The sequence below is a fragment of the Chrysochloris asiatica genome, unplaced genomic scaffold, assembly GCF_000296735.1.
Source record: "Chrysochloris asiatica unplaced genomic scaffold, ChrAsi1.0 scaffold00194, whole genome shotgun sequence".
Lineage (NCBI taxonomy): Eukaryota > Metazoa > Chordata > Mammalia > Afrosoricida > Chrysochloridae > Chrysochloris > Chrysochloris asiatica.
In genome coordinates, this window is record NW_006408712.1 from 363,453 (window position 1) to 382,087 (window position 18,635).

Sequence of the window (18,635 nt, forward strand, 5' to 3'; positions counted from 1 at the left end):
CATTAGCTACTGGGCTTCAGAACAATGGAAACCATATGGGTCATAACAGTTTGGTCTGGTTCTGTAGTACATGAGGTAGGGAGTAGACTGGAGGACAGCTGAGAATAATGTTTCCAACCCATTAAATTACTTTCTTGTCTATTACTACCCGGAGTCTTGGTGTGACGTTGTGGGCTAATGCGCTGGACTGCAAAGTCGGTTTGAACCGCAAAGTCCATGGTTCAAGCTCACCAGCTGTTCCTTGGAAACCCTAAGTAGGGTCCGAACCGACACTACATTGTTATCCACCCAAAGAAGAAAAAATACGTATAAAGTCTAACAGTCTGAAAATTCTTTGGTGAGTCAACTAAAACGTTTAGAGAAGTTTTGTATCACAGAAAAACCAAAGGAGCTCTGGTAGGGTAGTGGTTGCAAGTAGGGCAGCTAACTTCAAGATCAGCGGTTTGAAACTACCAGCTGATCCGCGGGGGGTGGGGGGGGGAATACGAGACTTTCTGCGTCTGTATAGTCTCGGAAACGCTATTCAGGGTCGCTATGACTCGGAACTGACTCCACGCTGCACATCACCACCACGACCAAACCATCTTCATGAGTATTGCTAAACTTGAGTCCATTGTTTCTACCAAGGTGTCAATCCATCTCAACAAGATAAACTATTGCTAAAATCTGAGCAATGTTCTCATTCTCTATTTGATGCACACAAGTGTCTCCCATAAGGCCAAGAGGGAGGCGCCTAGGGCACAAATTGTTAGTAGTCAGAACTCAGAGAGCTAGCACCTCTTTAAAATGTGCACCCCAGGCACCTGACCCTATTTACAGCCCTTCATTGTTTAGGAGTCCTGGTGTGGCGCTGTGGGTTAATGCACCAGACTGAAAAAACGTTTGAAGTGCAAGGTCATCAGTTCAAGCTCACCACCTGCTCCTCGGAAACCCTATACAGGGTCGCTATGGGTCGGAACCGACTCGACGGCACTTCACAACAACACAACATTCATTGTTCAATAAGTGGACTAAGGAGTCTTTCCAAAACTCCCAGGTGCCATTAAACTAGTAATTCCACCCACTCCACCTCGGTTCCAAAGTAAGAATTTGTTCCACAGGAGACGCTAAGTCAAATACGGTCATAAGTTTTGCTCTGATGATGAGTCTTCTCTCTATACCGTGGCAGTCAGCGCTGGGCAATGCCGCGACTTCATTGGTTTATTGAACAACTCTTAATGGCCGAAGATATGAAGTAAAGAGCTATTTCTTAAACCTGTTTTTCTCGGTAAATTGAGCGTACCAACGTGTTTTGGATACACATTGTCAACAGCTGAAACCGAAAGAATCAATCTCAAACAACAACTACTGCAGAGATCTGCACACAATCGAGGCAAAAGACTTTGCGCCTCTGCAGAATGCCGGTTTCGGGGTGCTAGAACTGGGTCCTCGGGTGGTTGACGTCCGGGCACTGCAGGTCTCAACCACAGTGAGGACATGGCTCTACCCACGAACGGGGGTGTTTTCCTCCCTGTGGGTCTCGTAGAGCTACTGTACTAAGAAAGCCCGAGAAGTTGGCATATCAAGAAGTCAGGCGGATCCGCGGACAGCCCCGTGTGCTTAAGGGTCCTGGCGGCTATTGCGGCGGGCGGGAAAGAGGAAGTTTCAAAGCTGAGGCTTGGGGCCAGCCTGTAGCCACTAGGAGCGGCAGGATGAAGCTGCACTGCGAAGTGGAGGTGATCAGCCGGCATTTGCCGGCCTTGGGGATGAGGAACCGGGGCAAGGGTGTTCGGGCGGTGCTGACCTTCTGTCAGCAGACGTCCAGAAGTCGGTCGCGGCCCCAGGTCGGGAGCGAGCCGATCGACCTGCACTCTGCCTGCCTGCTCATCTCCACCATGAAGGACAAGCGCGGGACCCGATATGAGGTGCGTGGAGCTGGCAGACCCTGTCGGGGAGGCGGGCCGCCCTTGGGCCTCACGCGCCTGGCGTTTCCCGTGCCTGGTATCCGCCGTCGGTGCTCTTGAGCACCGGGTCTCTGAGCCCCATCACTATCGCAGGCCCCTGGTCCTGGATTTCCAGCTACGAATCCGAAGGACGAAAGCTTTTTGAGTGCGATTTGTGTTTTTTGGTGCTATTTCTGCATCTCCCCGCGCCCCACCCCCATTTGTTTTTACTTCAGGTTTTTCATATCTGCCGAGCATTAGTAAACTTTCAACAAGTCCGTTGAAAATTGAAGTCGAATTTTAAAGCATAGAGTTTATGAAATCTTTTCCTTTATATATATTTTTTTTGTGAAAATAACTGGAATCCCTTTGTATAATGTTTCAAATAAAACTGAGAGGACAATTCATCGCTCACCGTTGCATCTGATTGTTGATTGGGCTTCATACATTTTCATGGATTAGTTTCCTTACAATATTGTACATAGCAATGAATGTTCTTAACTGAGTTAGGAAACTGTTACTGTTTGATTTAGCACGGCCGATGTGGGTTGAGCATTGAATTCCTAGCCGCTTTGAGGGAGTAAGATGCTCCCAGAGATTTAATGGTTACGAATCCGGCTGGGAATTGAAAAGTCAGCAGTTCGAAACTACCAGCTGTTCCGCGGGAGACAGATGAGGCTTTCTGCTCCCATAAAGATTTACAGTCTCGGAAACCCTGTACAGGGTCACTGTGAGTCGGAACCGACTCCACAGCATATAACCAACAACCACCACCAAGGAGACAAGAAATAAAACGACGTATTGCATTAGGCAAATCTACTGCACAAGACCTTTTTAAAGTGTTGAAGAGCAAAGATGTCAGTTTGAGGAACCAAAGCCATGGTTTTTCAGTAACCTCATATGCAGGCGAAAGCTAGACAGTGAATAAGGAAGACTGTAGAAGAATTGATGCTTTTGAGTTACGGTGTTGGAGGAGAATAGTGAAAGTGCCATGGGCTGCCAAAAGAACCAATAGATCCGTTTTGGAAGAAGTGCAGCCAGAGTGCTCCTTAGAGGCCAAGATGGCCAAACTTCGTCCCTCATACTTTGGACATATTGTCAGGAGGGACCAGTCGCTGGAGAAGGATATCATGTTTGGTAAGGTGGAGGGCCAGAGAAAAAGAGGAAGACCCCCAACGAGATGGACTCAAGCAAGGCAACAGTGGTGAGGTCGGCCCAGGATCGGGCAGTGTTTCGTTCGGCTGTGCATAAGGTCACTATGGGTCGATACCGACTGTATGGCACCTAACAACAACAGAGGAGCCCTGGTAGCTTAGCATAGTGGTTACGAATCGGGCTGCTAACCTCAGGGTCAGCAGTTCGAAACTACTACCTGTTCCAGGAGAGGAAGATAAAGCTTTCTGCTCCCTTAAAGATTTACAGCCTCGGAAGCCCTGTACAGGGTCACTTTGAGTCGGAACTGATGCCACGGGCACATGACAACAACAAGGAGTCCTAATGTGAGTCTTGGTGTGGCGCTGTAGGATAAGCACTCAACTGCAAGGTCGGTTTGAACCTTAAGGTCAGTGGTTCAAACCCACCAGCTGCTCCTCAGAAACCTTGCAGGGAAGTTATGTGTTGGAACCAACTCAACAGCACTAAACAACATGCGTCAGAATCGTTTATCACAGTGGGTTTGGTTTTTGGTTATTAATGTTTAATGTAAGTAGTTGAAAATCTAAAGATTTTCCTCTGATCATGAAATAAATTTATATAATTTTTTTAGATTAAAATATTGTATCAGTCACCCATTATTCTATAGATTAGAAAATTTAGATGATAGAAGCCAACTGGCATGTATTATTGGGTCTTCCATAACCATTTGTTGGTTGAATTCAGGTGGTATTGGGTCTGGACCTTAATGAATATTTGCAGGTATTAGTGCTAAAACTGGGACATGCCTTAGGACTCTTTCTTACACTATTTTCTATGACTTCAGTTACCATTCATCTGACTATAACTCCCAAATCTGTACTGTTCTTTCTCTTTCATAACTTCAGATTTGAATCTGCTCCTTACTGGATCTTCGCCTGGCTATGTTGCTACATTTTAAAATAAAAATATCTAAGCATTAATTTTTCTTACTATAGCATAGGGGTTACAAGTTGGGTTGCTAAAACTGTAAGGTCAGTACTTCAAATCTACCAGCTGCTTCACAGAAGAAAGATGAGACTTTCTGCTCCCTAAAAATTTATAGCCTTGGAAACCCTATACAGAAACACTATACAGAGTGGCTGTGAGTTGGAACTGACTCCATGACAAACAACCACCACCAGTCCTAAACCTGTTTTTCTACAGTGTTTTGCAATTCATTAATTAGCACTCCATCCAGAAACCTGAAAGCCCTTGCCTCCTACATCCAATATATCATTAAATCCTTTCAATTCTACTTCCTAAATATCTTTCAATATGTATACTTCATTAGCCAGTGTCAGATTACCCCATAAGCAAGATTGTTGTTGTTAAGTGCTGTCAAGTCAATTCCAACTCATAGCGACCCTGTATAGGGATTCCAAGGAGCAGCTGGTGAGCTTGAACCACTGACTTTGCAGTTCAGACGACTTTGCAGTCTGACACATTAGCCCACAGCGCCACACCAGGACACCATATAAGCAGGGCTTATTTGTACTTAGTTACTAATTTGTAGTGAAAAAGATGTGGTAAAACTCACGTGAAACTCCTCACTACAATGTAAGACCTTGCTTACCTTGCTAAGTAGATAACTCACCCCTGGTCCCAATTGTAGTGGAAACCACCATCATTCCTTGCCTGGTTAGTCTCTTAAGGAAATCTTCCAATCTCTACTGTTGTACCTTTCCTTATCTCAGCTTACCCTCCTCCAAAGTTCATTCTTTACGTTGCAATGAAAGAGATCTTATGTTCCCTGCCTTAAAATCTTTCAATGAATTTCATTGTTCTTAGGTTAAAAATTTAAAAATTCTTAACATAGTTTACAAAATCTTTTACCATCTAGTCTCTAACTCTCCAAACTCACTTGCCTACCTTTTCACTTGGACCCTTCACCCATATTGAACAGCTGCTAAGCTCTCTTGTACCTTTGCACATATTATCCCTTTTTACTGGAATGATAAGACCTACCTCTTTCTTCCCCCTGTATTTTTACTTGCCTAACATCTAATCCTTCACTGATCACCTTTAAGATCACCACTATACTCCTAGACTAGGTTAGATTTTCTTGCTATAAATGGTCCTATAGAAAGCTGCACTTAATATTTGCACTTGAAATTACTTGTAAATACAGATGATAAACTCTTTAGGTGTAGTTATCATGCCAGTCTTATTCAGCAGATTTATGATGTTAGGTGCTGTCGATTAGATTCCGGCTCACAGCGAACCTCTGCACAACAGAACTGCACAACACTGCCTGGTCCTGCGCTTTCCTAACAATAGTAGGCGTTTGAGCCATACCAGGACTCCATTTTGCACGTAGAATCCTTTCGTATTGCAAGTCTAGGCTTGAATTTTTTTCTTCAGCTCGATCAGCTTTAGAAATGCTGACTATGTTCTTCCCTTATGGTTTAATAACTTTAGGTCTTCACATATTTCATAATAATACTTTCCTTTGTCGTCTCGAGCTGCCTCTTTATATATATATTTTTTATTTTATTTTTTTTTAAGGTTTTTATTGTGGATTGAGTGAAAGTTTACAGGGCACATCATCAGTTTCACATTCAACAATTCATATAACTTGTTTCATTACATTGATTATAATCCCCTCCATATACCATCAGTTAAAAATTTCTCTCTATCCACTTTAGCTTTTTAAAAAACACACAAACAAAAAAACCCACTCAGGCATATATAATAATTTATATCTCCAAAGGGCACATTCTGCAAGTCTGCTCCTGGCCACCAGTTCTTAGTCCTTCTCTTCTTAGTTGATGAATCTAGAGCCCTCAGCCGCACTCCCTCTCCATGCCCCCATCTGTTTATATTTTCTTTTACTTCTTCATTTCTTCCAAACACTTTAGGTACTCTACATTCAAGAGCATGTTCTACTAGAGTCTCTTATGAAACCTCCATTTTGGTCTTTTTCTTTTTTTCCTGTCTTTTCAATGGCCTTTTGCTTTCTTCATGGTTGATCATCTCGATGTCATCCCACAACCGTCTAGTTTTTGGTGGTTAATGTATAATTCATCACATCTTTTCTTGAGATGATTTCTAAATTCAGGTTGTGTACACTCAAGGTCATATATTGACTCTCATGGATGTGTTTTAAATTTCTTCACCTTCATCCTGAATTTGCATATGAGCAAGAGATGGTGTGCTCCCCAGTTAGCCCCTGGCCTTGTTTTGACAGATGACATTGAACTTCTCCATTGTCTCTTCTCACAGATGCAGTCAATTTGATTCCTGTGTATTCCATATGATGAGATCCATGTATATGTTTAAAAAGATTTGCAATGAATAAGTCACTGATCTTAAAAAATTATATCATTGGATCTCTAGCATCACTTCTTTCACCAAGGCCATATTTTCCAACTACTGATCCTTCCTCTTTGTTTCCAACTTTTGCATTCCAATAACCAGTAATTATCAATGCATCTTAATTGCATGTTTGATCAATTTCAGACAGAAGAAGTTGGTAGAATTCTTCATCTTCAACATTATTGGCTTTAGTGGTTGGTGAGTAAATTTGAATAATGGCATTGATTTTAACTGTTAGGTGTGTGGATAGTGTTCTATCACAGACAGCGTTATACTTTTAAGATCTTGAAATTATTATTTTTGACAAAGACTGCAACGTCATTCCTCTTCAGTTTGTCATTCTCTGCATTAGTAAACTGTATGATTATCTGATTTTAAATAGCCAGTACCAGTCCATTTCTGCTCACTGATACCTAGGATTTCAATCTTTAGTCACTGCATTTAATGTTTGGCAACTTCCAGTTTTCCCAATTGGAAAATTCATAATTCATACATCCCATGTTCTGATTATTAATAGATATTTTCAACAGTGTCTTCCCACTTTAAATTGTGCAACATTAACAAATAAAGGTCCTGAAATCTCTACTCCATACCTTTCATTATGGTCAGCTCTACTCTGCGGAGGCAGCTCTTAGCCATTCATATTTTGAGTGCCTTCCAACCCAGAGGACTTGTCTCCAGCACTATATCTGACAGTGATCTGCTGTTCTGTGTAAGGTTTTCATTCAGACCATTCAGAACTGGTCTGCCTCTCCATCCTAGTCTGTTAGTCTGGAAGCTCTACTGAAACCTGTTCATTATGGGTGATCCTGTGTGTATTTAAAATACCAGTGACATGGCTGCCAACATCACAGCAACACACAAGCCACCGCAGTACGATAAACAAGAGTCCTGGACCTGATTCGTAGAAGCTTCTTAATAATTGAGTTTAATGGGGATACAGTAGCGAACAAAGCGGGGGGGTGGGAGGGCAAACGCCTGCTTTTACAGATTTTATAATCTAGAGGAAGGCATATTTACCCCAGATTATTGGACTGAAGTTATGAAGGCAAAGTAACGTCTATGGGAAGAGGGGAGCATTCTCCCACACACAGGATTCTGTACCAGAAGAGGAAAGTATTACTGGATAGAAACAAAAACATTGTGCTTAGATGAGGGATGTAACTACCCAACTCCTAAAAAACAAACTATGAAACACTCAAGAGTTAAGGAGCAAAAGCCAAACCAAAGATTAATAAAGTGACTGGCATATTGTAATTGTTAATTACTCAATAACAATAGAGTTTTGTTTTTTCCTCCCATTGCTTTTAATCAGCTAAAGGAGAACATTGAGCAAGTCTTCACCAAATTTGTGGATGAGGGGAAAGCCACTGTTCGGTTAAAGGAGCCTCCTGTGGATATATGTCTAAGTAAGGTATGGTATTAAAAACATTTATGATTGGGTTGCTTAACTGTATTTTTTTAAAAGAAGGCTGTTTATGCATAACCAAAGAGAAATGATGGAGTATTTAAGGACATTTGAAAAAGTGACAGCACATAAGCAGCTCCCCAGAATAAGTATACTATGTGTCTTCACATTTGGTAAGGCTGTCCAGGAGAGAAAGGGAAACTGCTAACTTTGCTTCTGTGCCCAACATGGAGTCTTGTTGTTGTTATGTGCTGTGAAGTCAGTTCTGACTCATAGCAACCCTGTACAGGGTTTCCGAGGCTGTAAATCTTTACAGGAGCAGAAAGCCTCATCTTTCTCCCGTGGAACAGCTGGTAGTTTTGAACTGCTGACTGTCAGATTAGCAGCCTGATTCATAATATGCTAAAACTCTGGAGCTCTATGAGGCAAATGGCATAGCATATATTGCCTATTGCTTACAAACCACAGCTTATAAATACACGTTTGGTATAAAAAAGGGTAAGGTGCAATTAGAACCATCTTTTTTATTTTTTATTTTTGTATTTACTTTAATCATTTTTTAAATGTTTTATTGTGAATTATGTGATAGTTTACATGGGAGAACATTAGCTTTACATTCATCCTATTGTATATCGTTTCATTGCCATGATTACAATCCCCTCCATGCATCGTCAGACAACCAAAGAATATACTCTGCAAGCCTGCCCCCTGGTTGTCAGCACACAGTCCCTCTCCCTCTCTGGGTCTAGAGTCCCCAGCCACTCCATCTATCCACGTCATCGTCTCTGCCTCCATCTCTTGCATCGCTGTTTCTCTGGGTACGGTCCTGTGCTCTGCTCTTCTCCCTTGATGGACCCAGGGACCTCCGTTCTTGGACGGCAAAGTCAACCACTCCCCACCTTCTGCTACAAAATATCTACCTTTACATTTCCAACCCTCACAGTCAGTCCTGATAGCAATTATTCACTATTGTACCACATGAGTGCTATCCCATCTCTTTTCATCAACCCTGCCCAGACAGATTGGATACAACTCAGTGGAGATTCTACCTTCCTCCATTCCCTCTGGATCTAGGCTCCCTCTTGAAAGCTTATAAACCAGTCACTTCTTGCCTTTGTAGCCCCCGATTTTGGGTAGTCAGTGTCCAAGTTGCCCATCTCTGTCTACCCTAGGAATGATCCTTGCTGTAAAGATTTGTTCTCTCTTTTGAGCTACTGCATCTATAGGTGTAGGTCAAGTTCATCAAATTGTATCAGATTGCTCTGTTTCTTCTTTGTTCTTCTAGTTGAGCTCTGATCCTCCAGCCATTGAAGCTAAGTCAAGTGGGCATTATCTGCAAATATGAGTATTCTTATGCATATGCCCTCACTTATCAGCTTGACGCTTCACTCTCCACTCTAATTCTCTGTGGCTATGTCACTGACTGTGGGCCCAAGAGTCCTCAGGTCTTGAAATACCTCTGGCCAACCAGGTCTCCACCCAGGTTCGCAGGAGTCTATTGAACGTTGTAGGGCTTAGCTTGCAGCTTCAGGGCTTGTTTTCCCTCACTTCCCCTTATTGATGACCAACGTGGCCACCAGTCAGAGTGCATGTCTGCTTGTGTATACCCACTGAGTACTTTAATCATTTTTTGATAACTGCGTACACTATTAAAATAACAGAAACCAATTTGTTTTCCATGTCCTACACCCCTTCTCTTCTTTCCACATCCTGGAATATAGGAGCAGTGTTTTTCCAACCTTTAATTCCAAGAGTATTTTGCAACCATTGAACTGTTTAGAAATTTAGCCAAAATAAAATACTTAAAAATATTTTTTATAGCCATTTTCAGTAAATGATTGTATGCCTTTTGGATAGTATGTAACTGCAGAATTTGTTTTAGGAAGAACTGCATGCACATATTACCTGAAATGAAATTTATAATTACACAACTTATTTTTATTTATTTAGGCCAATTCCAGCAGTTTAAAGGGTTTCCTGTCAGCTATGAGACTGGCTCACCGAGGCTGTGATATTGAAACACCACTTTTAACCCTCACACCAGTGAAGACTTCAGACTTCGAAAAATTTAAAACTAAAATGATTATCACTTCCAAAAAGGATTATCCTTTAAACAAAAACTTCCCATATTCTCTAGAACATCTTCAGACTTCTTACTGTGGGCTTGTCCGAGTTGATATGCGTGTGCTTTGCTTAAAAAACCTTAGGAAATTAGACCTGAGCCACAACCATATAAAAAAGCTTCCAGCTACAATTGGAGACCTCATCTACCTTCAAGAACTTAGCCTTAATGACAATCACTTAGAGTCCTTTAGTGTAGCCTTGTGTCAGTCTACACTCCAGCAATCTCTTCGGAGTTTGGATCTCAGCAAGAACAAAATTAAAGCACTCCCTATACAATTTTGCCAACTCCGAGGACTTACAGATTTAAAACTTGATGATAATGAACTGATTCGATTTCCTTTCAAGATAGGACAACTGAAAAACCTACATTTTTTGTCAGCATCTCGAAACAAGCTTCCATTTTTGCCTAGTGAATTTAAAAAGTTATCCCTTGAGTACTTAGATGTTTTTGCAAATACATTTGAACAACCAGAAGTTCTACCAATCATAATGCTGCAAACACCATTAACTTTATTGGAATCTTCTGCACGAGCCGTATTAGATAATAGGTAAGACTTTGTTGTTGTTAAATGCTGTCAAGTCAATTCCAACTTATGGCGACCCTGTATAGGGTTTCCAAGAAGCCACTGGTGTGTTTGAACTGCCAACCTTTGGGTTAGCAGTCCAGTGCATATCCTACATCAACACACCAGGACTCTGGTGACTTTGTTGTTGTGAAGTTCCATTGAGTCAGTTCTGACTTGTTAAGTGGAGTCAATTCTAACCCATAGCTACCCTGTATAGGGTTTCTGAGGAGCGACTAGTGAACTTGAACCACTGACCTTGCAGTTCAAACCGACCTTCCAGTCCAGTGCATTAACCCAAAGCGCTACACCAGGTGAGTTTGAACTGCCAACCTTGTGGTTCAAACTGACCTGTCTGCCCAGTGCTTATCCTACAGTACCTACTCCATAAATATTTGAACAAATGAAGGACCTAGTGCATTGTTTCTCAAAGTATGGTCCCCCAATCAGTAGCATCAGTATCATTTAGGAACGAACTTGTTAGATGCAAGTTCTTGGAACTCAAACTGGGGCCCAGCGCTATTTTGATAACAAGTTATTTAGCCTCTGTGATTCAGTTTTCTCATCTGTGAAACAAATAGTAATACCCACTTTACAAATTGTTATGAGAATAAATAGTGTGTGGCAAAGCATTCAGCATGCAGTAGAACTCAGTAGCTGTTGATTATCTTCCCTTAGTCTTTGAACAATGACTGCAGTTGATTCCATGAGATTCTGAATTCTAGTTAATCATTTTATTCATATTTCCCAAATATAAGAGTGACCACACTTTGAATACTAAGGATCTGAAAATCGCTAAGGACTCACTGTTATTATTATTTTTAAATAAATGTTTTGTTGTGAATTGTGTAATAGTCTACATGGGAGAACATTAGTTTTACATTCATTCTATCTGCTGTTATTTTAAGCCAGTGATTTTCAAAGTTCGGATATAAATCAAGTTTTTTTGAGTATTTAGAAAATGGTAGAAAGATAATATTTCAAAGAAGAGATTTTAAACTCTTAAAAAACTGACAAAGTTATGGGCACACAAAATAAACATGAAGCACAATTTTTTTTTTTTTTACATTCAACAAATCGTATACTTTGCATTACAATGATTGCAATCCCCTCCAAGAATCATCAGCTAACAGTATTTATCTCTAGTCGCTTTAACACTTGCATTTCTCCCTTATGCATAATATTTAATAGTGTTCATGGATCCATTTTCAGTCCTTCTTCCTCTCAGTCTGAAGGATAAGAACTCTTATTCTAAAGCAATGATTTTCAAACATGAGAACCTTCTGAAAATTCTGATAAATAGTCCCCACTCCAAGACTAATTAAATCAAAATCTTTTGGGGTTTTGTCTGACAAAAAACTAGGTTTTATTTCTTATTTACCTACCAAGAGATTGTAGGATACAAGGTGGATTCAGAAGTTCATGGGAAAATCGAATTAAAAATTATGTCATTTTTCCACAAACATCTTGAAGTCCCCTTGTGCACAGCTAACTAGGATTGAGAATCACTGCTTTTCACTCATACTTCTCACATGTGCATTTAGATCACCTTAGCCCATTCTCTTCCAGAGGCCAGGGGTAAAGATTCTGCATGAAAACCATTAAGGAATCACTTGTTTTAAGTCTGATTCTCAGACTTAACGAGTGCATCAAGACGTTTATTAAAACATGGTATATATTATCTACCTCCTTTGCCTTGAGACCATTACTGAACATTTTAATCAGATTCTATAAAAGAAACTTGATTAAAAGGGGGGGAAATGCAGAACAGATTTTCACATTTTTATGGAATTTTTCTGTAGGCATGAAGCTGGATGAGCCCCCAAAACTATTGCACTAAAATAATGTTTAGACTTGGGACCAAAAATATTGCCCTGGAATCCTCTTAAAATCAAACTATGGTGATGGTAGTGTGCCGTGGAGTCGGATCTGATCATAGCAACCCTGCAAGGGCTTCTGAGGCTATAACAGGATTCATCTTTCTCCTATGGAGCAGCTGGTAGTTTCAAATTGCTGAGCTTGAGATTAGCAGCCCAATTCATAACCATTGAGCTACCAGAGCTCCTTAAAATCAAACTATAATTTAGCTAAATTAGTAAAGAATACTACTTTGAGCCTTATGCTCTTTTAAGATCTTTCTATATAGCTCTTTTGGAAGATTATGTCAATATAGGATCAAGTTGACAGCAACTCAATAGATAGAAATCTGAAGGGGCAATTAATTTATGTTCATGAGGGAGGAATAACTCAAAATGAGAATAATTCAAAAAATGGATGGGTGCACACCTGAAGAATGTAATCATTGTCATTGAATTATACATGTACAAATTTGAATTAGTATGTATTTTGCTGTGTATGTTGTTAATACCAACAAAATATCCCCCCCCCCCCCCCAAACAGATAAACACAGTGCTTGTTAAAGTACAGAACCCTGCCCTCTAGAGTTTCTGGTGGCTTGGAGTGGGAGGGTCCCAGAAACTATATTTCTAACAAGTTGCCTGGTGATGCTGATGCTGCTAGTCAGAGGACCAGTATATGAAGGACCACTTTGAGAACCAATGATGTAAAGCATTGACTCTTAATTAAGAGTTAAAAATTACCCGAAATATGACAATATTTGAAAGTGCCTGGACTGTACCTGGCTCATAAAAGGTCTCAAATATTACTTCAGATGTTTAAATCTTAAGTGGTGATACTGATAATTCAGGTGAAGACCACTGAGTTAAGGGAAATGCTAAATGGTGTATTTTGGGAATTTGTGCTCTGGGGAGACTCTTGTTATATGCTTTTTCTTAGTCTTGAATATGAAAGAAATAATATACAATTAAAAATGTTTTTCAAGGATTTGAAAAGACCCTGACACATTGGCTAAATGGTCAGATAAAAACAGAAATCCAACAGAAAAATGCAGAGTTGAAAGAAACAGGATGTTAAGTGCCATAGAGTTGGTTCTGACTCATAGTGACCTATAGTGTTTTCGAGGCTATAAATCTTAGTGGGAGCAGAAAGCCTCATCTTTCTTCCACAGAGTGGCTTGTGGGCTCAAACTGCCGACCTTGTGGTTAACAGTCTAGTGCTTATCCTACAGAACCACAGTGCTCCCGAAGTTGACAGAAATAAGTTGAAGAAATAAGATAGATGAGCAAAATGTGATATGAATAATAGGCAAAGCACAACTCAGCAGAAAAGCAATCTGGTAGTACTGAATAGTTTGATGTGCTCCTTTTCAGACTTTCTGATAGGGCTTTAAACTCTATTAAGAATAAGTTTGTTAAAAAAATAGATGATTATCTATTGTGTGTCAGACCATAAAAAAGAACAAGACCATGTATGGGAGACAATGTGTCTGGGGCATAGTTGTGTTTGGAGAAGCAGAATCACACAGTGGGCCAGAAGTCTCAAGAGATGGCTTCTTAGGGTCTTGTAGGTGTTTGACTTGATTTTAATTGCATTGGCACCATTGAAGAGTTTTGAGCAAGAGAGTAAAATGATGCAAGCAAGGTTAGCCTTACTCAACCAGTAAAATACAACAAAACTAGTAACACAAGTAATATGTGTTTCTAATTTGTTTTACACAGTATAAAATGTCTTTAAACAATTGGTGCATGGAATGACTTGTTTCTTCACAGCTAGAATTTAGTAATTCTCCCATTACAAAGTCAAAATCATGTCCTGCCTTCAAATTTTTAAAATTGTGTGACAGCTACACATTTAAATTATGTTTTAGTAGTTATACAAAATGATTACATAAAGAACAAGTCACTCTTGTATTCTTTGGTTGTGCTGAAAGATACTTTATAGATTGATCTAGATCTTACATTAACAATATTTATGGTACCTATTGGTAAGTTTTTCTCAGGTAAAAGATTCGCATAAGTAATAATTTCATTTTTCCATGGTTCTAAATCAGTGTCAGAATAATTATGTTCTAACACATGATGTTCTGAATCTAATAACAAAATATATTTAAACATTTTTTTTCCAATAGGATTCCATATGGCCCTCATATCATTCCTTTCCATCTTTGCCAAGATTTGGATACTGCAAAAACCTGTGTTTGTGGAAGATTCTGTCTAAACTCTTACATTCAAGCAACTACCACCATGAATCTACATTCTGTTGCTCACACTGTGGTCCTAGTGGATAACATGGGTGGTACTGAAGCACCTATTATCTCTTATTTCTGTTCTCTAGCCTGCTATGTAAATTCCTCTGATATGTTAAAGTAATAGGGGCTACCATAAAAAGAAATTTCATTTACTTACAGATCAGTTTGGGACTTGTCCAATTTAACAGCGCCAAATTGGACAAAGGGGAAGACTGTTATTCTAACATTTTAAATATTTTGATTAAGCATTTATTATACTAAACCTAATAAAATTTTATTTTTGGATTTACTTTTTATCAATTTTTTTCATAAATTTTAATTAAAGAAATTGAGTTGGTATGCAGAGTAAACCTTGGGTTGTTGCCATTGAGTCAGTTCCAACCCATAGCGGTCCTGAACAGGGTTTCCAAGGCTAAATCTTTATAGGAGCAGAAAGCCTCATCTTTCTTTCGTGGAGCAGCTGGTAGTTTCGAACTGCTGACCTTGTGGTTTGCAACCTGATTTGTAACCACTACGCTACCAGAGAGTGGCAATGGGAGAGGACTAATATTCTAAATTATAGTGACAACTTTTTTGAAATGAAACATGAAAATATGTAAGTATACTATTATTATATTTTTCAGGCATATTCTACATATGAGATTTATATTCACCAAGCATAAAGTAGGAGTTGCTTTGGGACAGACTTAAGCTTTCCTAAGTTTTAGAATATTTACCACATTATCTTTGTTGTGATTTCTATGTTTAATTTTTAGAATTGGAACATGGCTTTGAGATTGGGTGTTGCTGTTAGGTGCCATCGAGTCTGTACCAACTCATAGTGACCCTATGCACAACAGAACAAAACACTGCTTGATCCTGGGCCAACCTCACAATTGTTGACAACGCTTGAGCCCATTAATGCTGCCACTTTGCCAATCCATCTCTCTGGAGGGCTTCCTCTTTTTCTCTGACCCTCCACCTTATCAAACATGACATCCTTCTCCAGTGACTGGTCCTTCCTGACAGTATGTCTTAAGTATGAGAGACGAAGTTTGGCCATCCTGGCCTCCAAGGAGCACTCTGGCTGCACCTCTTCCAACACAGATCTGTTGGTTCTTTTGGCAGCCCATGGCACTTTCAATACTCTCCTCCAACACCATAACTAAAAAGCATCAATTATTCTATGGTCTTCCTTATTCACTGTCCAGCTTTTACAAGCATATGAGATTATTGAAAATACCATGGCTTGGGTCAGGTGCACCTTAGTCCTCAAGCTGTCATCTTAGCTCTTCAACACTTTCGGAGAACAATACTATTTTGTATTTGAAGTTTTTTGAAAAACATTTTTTTAGCTGTTTATAATCTTTTATGGAATGTTTTCATTTGAAAAGTAGCAATAGATCAATTAGAATACTATATTTGAAATAGGGCAAAAAAATTGAAAAAGAGGGAACCAACTTGAAATAATCTTGTAGAAAAGAAACTGTAGAACTACTCCCAATGCTTAACAGAGGGGGGTTACTAGAGAAAGCTCTTGTCAGGTTTAGCATTTTATCATTGTTTGGGTTTGAGGTAGGGAGAGGCCTATATAAAATTATGCTTCAAGTATTATACATTCTTCCATTATCTCCCTAAAATGTTATTTGGGACATTTTTCTCCCTTAAACATTGTCTTACTTTTATTAAAACATCGTCTTAATGTAATAGCCCAAACGTAGTTTCTATTCAAAGCTGATTACTGAACTATAGTAATATTTCAGGTGAATTTAAATTTGTATTGTGCTAGTGAGTGGTCAGATTCTACCAAAAAAATACTATATTAAGATTTTTTTCACTTAAAAAATGTATTATGTATGTTAAATTAAAAAAATCTGCCCATTCTGTACCCATTTTGTTCCAGTATTTTATATAATCCTTATCAGTAACGAAGTAAGATATAAACCCAGATCAGAGATTTCAAGCCCAGACCTTTTTAACTGCCTTCTAAAGTTAATTCCTGATGTGGTAGTGTGGGTTAATGCGCCATACTGCGAAGCAGTTTGAACTGCAAGGTTCAAGCTTACCTAGCTGCTCCTTGGAAACCCTATACAGGGTCGCTATGGGTCAGAATTGGCTCGATGGCACTGAACAACAAAGTTAATTCACTTCTGGTCTCTAAGGCCAAGAATTTTATCAAATGCAGCTATAATTAGGAACCTTGAGTTGATTCTGACTCAGCAATCTGTGTAAGGTTCCTGAGAAGCATATGGTAGGTTTGTTCTGCTGACCTATGGTCATCAGTCTGGTGATCATCCCATAGCATCACACTGTTGTTAAGTGCCATCAAGTTGCAAGCCTGCATAGGATATCCAGAGTGACTGGTGAGCTCGAACTGCCGACCTTGAAGTTCAAACGGCTTTACAGTCTTGGCACATTAACTCCAATGTCACACCAGAACTCCGTAGTAATGTATATTGGGAATATAGTTGCTGATGATTTCCGCTTACAGAAACCCTACACATGTAGATAACTCCATAGGATTTTCAAGGCTGATCTTCCAGAAGCACATCACCAGCCCGGTCTTGGTGTATTTGAAGCAATAAGCTTTAGGCTAATAGTTGAGGGCTTACCATTTGCACCATCCAGGGACTCAGTGCCAACAAGCTGTTACTACACCTTAGTCCTTTGCCCTCTTTCTTCTAACTACTCATCTACAAGCCATCTACCTGTACTTTCTGAATAGACATTTGTGATTAGCAGTTCGGTGGAGCTTTTTCTACAGTGCCACACCAGTACTACTCCGTAATATATTTATCTCCTACTTAAGATGACAAAAGCTATTCAACCCCCCATGTCAAAGTATTACAACTTCCAAGTAACCTCCTGGTGTGGCACTGTAGGCTGTGGTTCAAACCCAACAGCCACTCCTCAGAAATCCACGAAATAGTGAGGCTGGTGACTTTTTTTTAACTTTCACTATCTTCTGAAGTTTATGCAATTGGAAATTAATTTTGAACTCCAGCCTCACTGTCTTAAACAGTGCTACCCAAAAGAATAATTTGCAGCATATTAAGGTAGTCACCATACAGGGTAGCCAGTAGTTCAGTGTAGGATAAGCACTGGACTGCTAACAATAAGGGTGGTTCAAGTAAACCACCTGGCTCCTTGGAAACCTTATGCAGGGTGGCTATAAGCACCAATCCTACAGGACTTAAAAAAATAGCATAGCCACTGAAATCTGCTATCTATAAGTTTGGCTTAGCTACTTCTCTTTTTTCAAAATCTGAGTCTCTTCCCAATCATAAATTCCCTCATGTTTGAAGTGTCGGTTCTCCCCTATATAATTCAACTCTAGCCTGGCTGTAAAGTTTGAGGTAGGGTTCTTCTATATATAAATACAAAACTCTAATTCTTGTGGAACTGAATATATAGTGCGAATTTGGTTAAGAGGATAGACTTCAGTTCACTTCCAAATAATTTACCGATTTCCCTTAATTCAGAATCACATGCAATTCTAATAAAGAAATTTTAAAACACAAAGGTCTGATTAATATCACTTTATTTTACTACAGGTAATTTTTCTATTGCATCAGCATTTTTTTTTTCCACATTAAAAAAAGGAAAACACTTAGAACTGGATCACTTGGCCCTTTCTCTTCTTATCGCCTCCCAGTTCAAAATGCTTGCATCTCTTAATGGCCAGCATCCTCTTGGACCTGCAGTTAGGCTCCACACACTCAAGCCTCAGCACAATCTTCTTCGTGGTTTTAGCCTTCTTCCGGAAAATTGGCTTTGTCTGCCCACCATAGCCACTCTGCTTCCGATCATAGCGCCTCTTCCCCTGTGCATACAGAGATTCCTTGCCCTTCTTATACTGCGTCACTTTGTGGGGCTGATGCTTGCCACACTTCTTACAGAAAGTTCTTCGGGTTTTAGGGACATTGACCATCTTTGCAGTGGCACAGTCTACGCAGCGTAAACTGTAGTAAAATAAGATAACAGACAGTAAACATTTTGAAAAGTGCTATGAAATAGCAAAAATACAGACTACACTACTCAGT

The 18,635-nt window shown here is 39.7% G+C and overlaps 2 protein-coding genes across 3 annotated transcripts; one reads left to right on the forward strand and one right to left on the reverse strand.

The window, feature by feature from the left end:
• Positions 1 to 1,691: 1,691 nt before the first annotated feature.
• On the forward strand, positions 1,692 to 14,826 carry LRR1 (leucine rich repeat protein 1). 2 transcript variants are annotated; one of them, XM_006872319.1, is made up of 4 exons: positions 1,692 to 1,904; positions 7,726 to 7,824; positions 9,769 to 10,490; positions 14,494 to 14,826. In XM_006872319.1, exons 1-4 carry the CDS (start codon positions 1,692 to 1,694, stop codon positions 14,732 to 14,734), a joined length of 1,275 nt encoding a protein of 424 aa, XP_006872381.1. In that variant the 3' UTR covers positions 14,735 to 14,826. The 2 variants fall into 2 exon arrangements, with proteins under 2 accessions (XP_006872381.1, XP_006872382.1); XM_006872320.1 differs by lacking the exon at positions 9,769 to 10,490.
• A 3,376-nt stretch (positions 14,827 to 18,202) lies between these two features.
• LOC102829901 (60S ribosomal protein L36a-like) lies at positions 18,203 to 18,525 on the reverse strand. Its single transcript, XM_006872321.1, has one exon. The coding sequence runs from the start codon at positions 18,521 to 18,523 to the stop codon at positions 18,203 to 18,205; it is 321 nt and encodes a 106-aa protein (XP_006872383.1). The 5' UTR covers positions 18,524 to 18,525.
• Positions 18,526 to 18,635: the final 110 nt, after the last annotated feature.

Bases quoted from the DNA above. Each gene is read 5' to 3' on its own strand.
- LRR1 (XM_006872319.1), top strand. From the start codon at position 1,692: ATGAAGCTGCACTGCGAAGTGGAGGTGATCAGCCGGCATTTGCCGGCC. The intron at 1,905-7,725 runs GTGCGTGGAGCT...GCTTTTAATCAG, and splicing joins AGCGCGGGACCCGATATGAG to CTAAAGGAGAACATTGAGCA. The intron at 10,491-14,493 runs GTAAGACTTTGT...TTTTTCCAATAG, and splicing joins CGAGCCGTATTAGATAATAG to GATTCCATATGGCCCTCATA.
- LOC102829901 (XM_006872321.1), bottom strand. From the start codon at position 18,523: ATGGTCAATGTCCCTAAAACCCGAAGAACTTTCTGTAAGAAGTGTGGC.